The 6,562-nt window shown below is 38.8% G+C and overlaps 2 protein-coding genes across 4 annotated transcripts in view; one reads left to right on the top strand and one right to left on the bottom strand.

Moving 5' to 3' along the window:
- Positions 1-583: 583 nt before the first annotated feature.
- On the bottom strand, positions 584-3,929 carry LOC113524533 (C-type lectin domain family 10 member A). The gene is made up of 5 exons (XM_026910831.3): positions 2,847-3,929; positions 1,842-2,252; positions 1,617-1,756; positions 1,426-1,526; positions 584-888 (listed from the first exon to the last, which is right to left on the bottom strand). Exons 1-5 carry the CDS (start codon positions 2,971-2,973, stop codon positions 723-725), a joined length of 945 nt encoding a protein of 314 aa, XP_026766632.3. The 5' UTR covers positions 2,974-3,929; the 3' UTR covers positions 584-722.
- A 13-nt stretch (positions 3,930-3,942) lies between these two features.
- patl1 (PAT1 homolog 1, processing body mRNA decay factor) overlaps positions 3,943-6,562 on the top strand; it is a 13,710-nt gene continuing 11,090 nt past the window's right edge. For all 3 annotated transcript variants that reach the window (XR_008301207.1, XM_053231116.1, XM_053231115.1), the window contains exons 1-2: positions 3,943-4,096; positions 5,707-5,812. Coding sequence is in view for 2 of the 3 variants with exons in the window: in XM_053231116.1 (XP_053087091.1) it covers positions 4,082-4,096; positions 5,707-5,812 (121 nt within the window). In the remaining variant the exon portion in view is untranslated. The remainder of the gene's footprint in view (positions 4,097-5,706; positions 5,813-6,562) is intronic.

Raw genomic sequence — 6,562 nt, 5'->3', positions numbered from 1 at the left:
CTAAAAATGCTGGGCTATTTAACGCAAAGCACTGGGTTGAGCAGGTTCAGTCATTTTGCTGGTTTATTTCTTATATTAATAGAACATTTGGGTAGTTAACATGTATAACATGGCCACTGGGCTGTAGTTAAAACCTCGTGTTTGGTATAAACGTGATAATAACTCAGCATTTGGGTCAGTTTTGCTGTTGGATCACTGCATCAAAAACAATTTTCAGCAAAATACTGAAAGAATATAATGTAAGAATAAAATACTTTATTTCTTACATACATCTAGCAAATACACAGATAAATAACATTACGCAAAAAAAATGAAGTGAAGCAGTTAAAAACCTTGCTGGGTTAAAACAACTGTGCTGGGTCGGTCCATATTGCACCCAGCGCTGGGTTTCTGACTTTATTGGATACAAACATTGCTCATTTGACAACATTCAAATACTACAAATATTCATTTGTCACATCAGACATCAGAGTGATCTTAAAACAGCTACAGTGTTAGATTTTTGTGCCAGGTTTTTGGAATGATGTATTCAACAATATCAACACATTTAAAATTTTGTTCAACATTATTTTACATTATTCTCAGAACTGAAATGAAAACAATGTCACATTTTTGTACCCTGCTATAGACATGAAGATTATAAGAGTCCTGCACAGATAGAAGCATACAGCAGTATGAGGGAAGATAAAAGGATAATGGATAAATGGAAGATATTTGAGCCGTTATTGAGTGCTGCACCGAATCTTCTTTTCACATAGCCCATAAAGACCACTGCTGCATGGAAAATCATTCCAGCTGGATATTGCTGGACTGAGGGAGACAACCTGAGCACAGTCCTCATCACCAAAACGATACTGAACATTATTCGGCTCGTTGTTCATCCAGTACCTAAAACACACGAGGAGACACGGTGAACTTCATGAAATGCAGGAAAACCTCTACAACATCACATTCTATCCACATACATTTTAAGGTTGATTATTTGGGATTTTTGTAGAATTGAACTCAACAGCACTATCAACAGTCCTACTGCTGTAGATTCATGCAGCCAATCAGTGACTAGATTTGATCTCCATTTGGACGGATTTATTTTTTTCACACACATCCGTAATACGCCATCAGCAGTGATTGAGAAGGAGCACGTCAAATACAGTCATAGGCGTAATGAACCTGAACAAGGTGGATTATTTACTCTAGCCTCCTTTTCTCCCCAAAATGTAAAACTAAATACAAAATAAACACATATTTTCACTTTTTTTTTATTTGAATGAAAGCATTACAGTTGGTATTTGGAGTAACCATAGCATGAAGCTGTAGAGCATTACTCAGCACTAACAGTTTCACTGAGGAACTATTGATAGATATTAGATTTTAGCTTCACTAAAAAACTAATATCACTAGCCATGACCCATGATTGTTCCATACCCAGACTCCAGAGATGTGTTATCCACCCATTTCCACTGTCCCTCCTGCTCAATATCAGTCAGTCCAATCCATAAATTCCTTCTTAGGCCAGAAACAAATTGCTGCGGGTAAAAACAAAAATGATGTTGAATTACCTTTAAGCAAATATTGATTGATTTCAGAACTCAGTTTCTTCCCTGGATTCCCCTCACCTGTTCTTCTCTGCTGTTGATGATCACCAGATCGGCTCCTGTCGTTCTGCAGTCCTGTCTGCTCTCTACCCAGGGTTTTAGAGAGGAGGAGACGCGGTAACAGCTGGACAAGAACCTCGTCCATCCATAAGGACAAGAAGCTTCAGCAAGAATACAGTCAACGCTATTAATTGATCTCTTGATGATGTTTTGGTTCATTTTAGATCTTTAACAGTTATAACTCACCTATTTCAGTAAGCGTCTTCTGCAGCGTGTCCCTCTCAGAATTCAGAGCGTTGTAGCTGCTCTGTAACTGGCTTTTCTCGGAAGTCAGTTTGTTGTTCAGGTTCAGTAATCCATTTTTCTCCATGTTTATGATGTTATACCTGCTCTGTAACTGGTCTCTCTCTACTCTCATGATGTTATACCTGCTCTGTAACTGGTCTCTCTCTACTCTCATGATGTTATACCTGCTCTGTAACTGGTCTCTCTCTACTGTGATGTTGTCATTACTGCTCTGTATCTGATGCATCTCTTTGTTGTGTTTTATACACAGCACAGTGATTACAGCCAGCAGGAGAACACACAGGAACCCCAGAACCACTGCAGCCGTGTTACTGAAGTTCACTTTTCTCCTTTCACGAGCACCTGCAGAACCTACAAAAGGAACACGGTTACACTTTCACTACTGCTTTGGTAGAGATCTGTGATATTTAAATGTTTTTGACAGACTGATAGACAGACAGAGATAAACCACATGAAAGTAGCTGGGAGAAATAATGACCTTTTTCTCTCTTAGTGAAAAAGGGTTTTTTTTCCAGAAATAAGGCATGAGGATTAGTATGTGGCAACATATTTAATAATACAAAATTATAAGCTTTAATAATCTGTTAAGATTGTAAATATATAATTATATACTATTTGATAATTGTAATAAGTATTAAATTTTATTAAAATATTTTTATATTAAAAAGTTTTGTCTTTTTCTTTTGACAGTGAAAGCATTGCCTTTCTCTTTAAATTTATTTTAAATAAACATTTGAATACATCTATTAAGCACCTCTATCGAAGTTTTTATATTTTAAAAAATGTATCATTTTCTACAGTAATTTAGTGACTTCAGCTCTTCATTATTTAATTTAATGTAGTTTTTTAATAAGAAATGAGATTCTTACATTTAGATTCACACAACGGCTGGACAGCATCTGGTGTGTGTTTTAAATTTTAAATTTAAAATTCATTTTTTTTTACCTGGAATCTCGGTTGTTGTGTTCAGGCAGATGTTGCTGTAGAGTTCATTCTGATCAGAAGTCTTCTGAGCCTCCTCCACGTTCATGTAGATGCTCTCAGAATCGCTGGCATTCTCGATCACCTCCATGGTTCTGATTAACACTCACACTGAATGGATGCTCTCGCTGTCTGTCTCTCAGTTTGCTGTGGTTATACCATGTGATGCACATCTGTTTTCTTCATGTGCAATAGAAATATGTTTCTGTTTTGTGTTCCTGAAGCCTGTCCACCTAGCATGATTATTTTCCGTGAACAGCGTGTCCCAGAGTGTTTTATTCCTCTTATACCACAGGAATTTACCAACAGTTACATTTTTTTTTATTAATTAAAGAGATTCCCGTCATTTTTATCCGTTTACACTCTGTATGTCCGTGTTGCTGCAGGTTTTTGTTCCAGCCAAGCAGCAGTCACACCTGAAGGCCGAGATTAAACAGGTGAGCTCAGGTGTGACTTCTGAATGGTTGGAATGAAAACCTACAGCAACACCAAGGTTGTCCTTTGTGGATGAGACAGGACACTCTGATGATCAGTGACCCTGATGCCACACAGGCAGGGACGGAGGGAATGGGTAAAAAAATCTGACACCATGTCTGTCTGAGCAATAACAATATCATTATCAATATTTATAAAGAAATAGAAATATAGAAATATAGAAATTATATTTGGAGCTGGAAATGTTTACATATACAGAGACTCGACTTTTCTTCTTTTGTTAGTATTCATTTTATTACATTTATACTTCAATGTATTTATTATAATTACAATGTAAGTGATGTTTGTTGAAAGAGTTTAAGTGCTTCAGTTAAAGAAAACAGAACCGGTATCTTTATCGGCTGATACTCAAGGTTTCAGTATCGATATCGACATTGTGCCATCTGTCAAAATCTGTGAAACATAGCTCTAAAATTTATAAAATACTTAAAATATATGCTTCATAAAATGTCTGAACTCGGTACAGTCCTGTTTTGTGGTGTGCTGTGTTTTTGGATACCTTTTAAATACAGTCTTTTTTGGTACAGTCCTGTTTATTTGGTACAGTCCTTTGCGTTTGACGTAATGAAAACGTCACGCAGAAAAATGGCGGCGTAAAGCGCGCTCCCGAGCTGGCGACTGCACGCGCGTTCACGGGAAGCTGTGAGCTGCGTAACATGCACGGGGGGGAAATCGAGCTAGCTAATATTTCTGATTGACGATACATGTTCCGTTTTCAGGTAAATCCTTTATTCCATGTTTGACTTTATCTCCGTTATCTGTTCCTTGTGATCGAAAGGAGCGTTTTCAGGCGCGCGAGGTCGTCTTCGTGTCATTGTTTACGGACACAACCGGCTAAGCTGGCTAGCCTTATCGCTGGCAGTGTGTGTTGTGAGGCCTGTGTTGCTTTTCCCATCCGTTTTCAGACAAATCCCGTATCCCGCTCTCTGATTGGTTACTGGTTTATACATACGCACGGCGCGTCGAATGGACGCTTGGGAGTATGAAGAGCTGGCCAATCACAGCGCTGGAGGCGGGATTTGTCGAAATACGGGCGGGAAAAGGCCTAAGCTAAGCTAAGCTAAGCTGAACACCGGTGTTAGTTTTATCGAAAGTGGAAATGAGATACCGGGATTTCCGAAGTGTCTTCTACTCTAAACAAATTATTTAGTTTAATATAAATTTCAGTTGTATTCAATATAAGTGTGTTTTGATTTGCAGCTGTGAGTGTACTTGCATAATGGAGATTATGTCAACTAACTGGTTAGTTTGTTAGCTAGCTAAACAGGTTAACTAATAGTCTTTATTTGATAAAATTATCTTTAAAAAAAACATTTTCAATTGTTTCATCCACAGATTAATATAAACATAACTAGCTGTAGAAGTCTAATGAAGATATTATTAAAAACTGCTGACAAAAACCTTCTCATTCTCTCACTGAATATCCCCACAGTGCAAAAGTTTGTACCCCCTCTATTTTACTGCATGTTATTATTTTAGGGAAAAAAAAAATCTGTAAAACAATTGTATGTTTATTTAAAAGCCTTGACATCATCTTAAAACAGCTTGATTATTACAGTAACTCAGCAGGTTCTAAGTTTATATTCTTATTGACATTAAATTGGTTAATTTATGTAAATTAGCTTCTTTAGAGTGTCATTAAGTCGGATTTAAAGCGACAGAAGTTCTGGCGTGTCCCAGCATTGTGCTGGAGTCAGTGGGAATCGCTCTCCTGTTGAAATCGGAGACAGAGAAAGGAATCTCGGGTGTGAGGGATGTAGACTGCGTTCACGCTGACACACAGCCGTCTGTTTTCTTCATCCGAGTGCAAGACCTGGGTCTGCGTTCCTGTTACAGGTCTCTCTGCACAGGGTTTCGCTCAGATCGGATCTGTCTCTCTTGACGGTTCGTATCTGTAACCGTAAACTAAAGAACATATCAGTCTTTAACGTGACCGTGTCCCACTGAAACACTCCGCATACACACTCTGATTTATTGGGAAATTCAGAATCAGTTTCTAGAGCTGCTTCATTCCAGTAGAATCTGTTACTGAATATTAAATAAATCGCCACGTTCCTCGTCCTCCCGCTGAGTCGAATCAGCGCTGTCGCTGTCCTCCACGATGGCGATGATGACGGTCGTGTGTGTGTTTGGAAAAGCCACGTAAATTCCAATCCTGTTCCCATTCATGTCACTGACCTCACTTTTCAGAAATATGTCCCATCTAGTGCCACATACGGAAGTGACTCGGGTCTGATCTAGTCACGTTAAGGCAGAAGATCCGATTTGTGTCAGGATTTGTGTCTGATTCTGTTCATGATGTTCTGTTTTTCTCTCCGCTCACCTCCAGTCCTTTGATGATGACTGCACCCTGGAGGAGGAGGAGGAGGGTCTGGTAGAGGAAGAAGATGAAATTGACCAGTTTAATGATGACACATTTGGTGCTGGAGCAATCGGTAAATTTTACAGTGTTCACACATTAACTCTTCCAGCAGAACTATGATTTATGACACAGCTGCGTTTATATTTATTCCACTTTATTTCTCCGTCTCGGCTCAGGTGCGTACAGCGGAATACGCAGATCGTCAATAACGTCAGAGTTCGCGCTTTAATATTAAAGACAAGAAAAAAATCAGAATAAATTGGTCCTTTATTGTTTCTATAGTAACAGCTCACGTGTACGGGGAACGCTCCACAAAAACAGATTAAAACGTGCGTAATTGTTGATATAAAGTTTTCTGTAAGGAGACGTTTATGTAACATTTATGGAAGGAGTCTCCAGTGTCAGCGCTTTGTAACAGTCAGAGGTAAAGCTGTAAGTTTTCCGACATCCGCTTCAACTCGTTTCACCAACATTCAATGTACAACGTTAAATGTAACTATAAATGGATAAAAAGTATGTTTGTTATTCTTTAGTAAATAAAAAATTGTAATCGTTGGAAAATTGCTGTGGTGTAAGAGGAATAAAACACTCGGGTGTCGTGCTGTTAGAGGAAAGTCATCAGCTTCAGGTTGTAACAGTGACTCCGCTTCATCACACCACCCTGTCACTGATTATTTTCCTACAGCAGCACAACACACACTGCTTTATTCCTCACCTGTTAGGGCTCTGATATTTAAGTGCACTGAGCTCTCCTTCCCTCTCTCTCTCTCTCTCTCTCTCTCTCTCTCTCTCTCCCCCTCTCCCTCTCTCCCTCTCTCTCTCT

The sequence above is a fragment of the Pangasianodon hypophthalmus genome, chromosome 28, assembly GCF_027358585.1.
Source record: "Pangasianodon hypophthalmus isolate fPanHyp1 chromosome 28, fPanHyp1.pri, whole genome shotgun sequence".
NCBI lineage: Eukaryota > Metazoa > Chordata > Actinopteri > Siluriformes > Pangasiidae > Pangasianodon > Pangasianodon hypophthalmus.
Note: the sequence above shows the minus strand (reverse complement) of the source record. Positions and strands in the feature narration are given on the sequence as shown.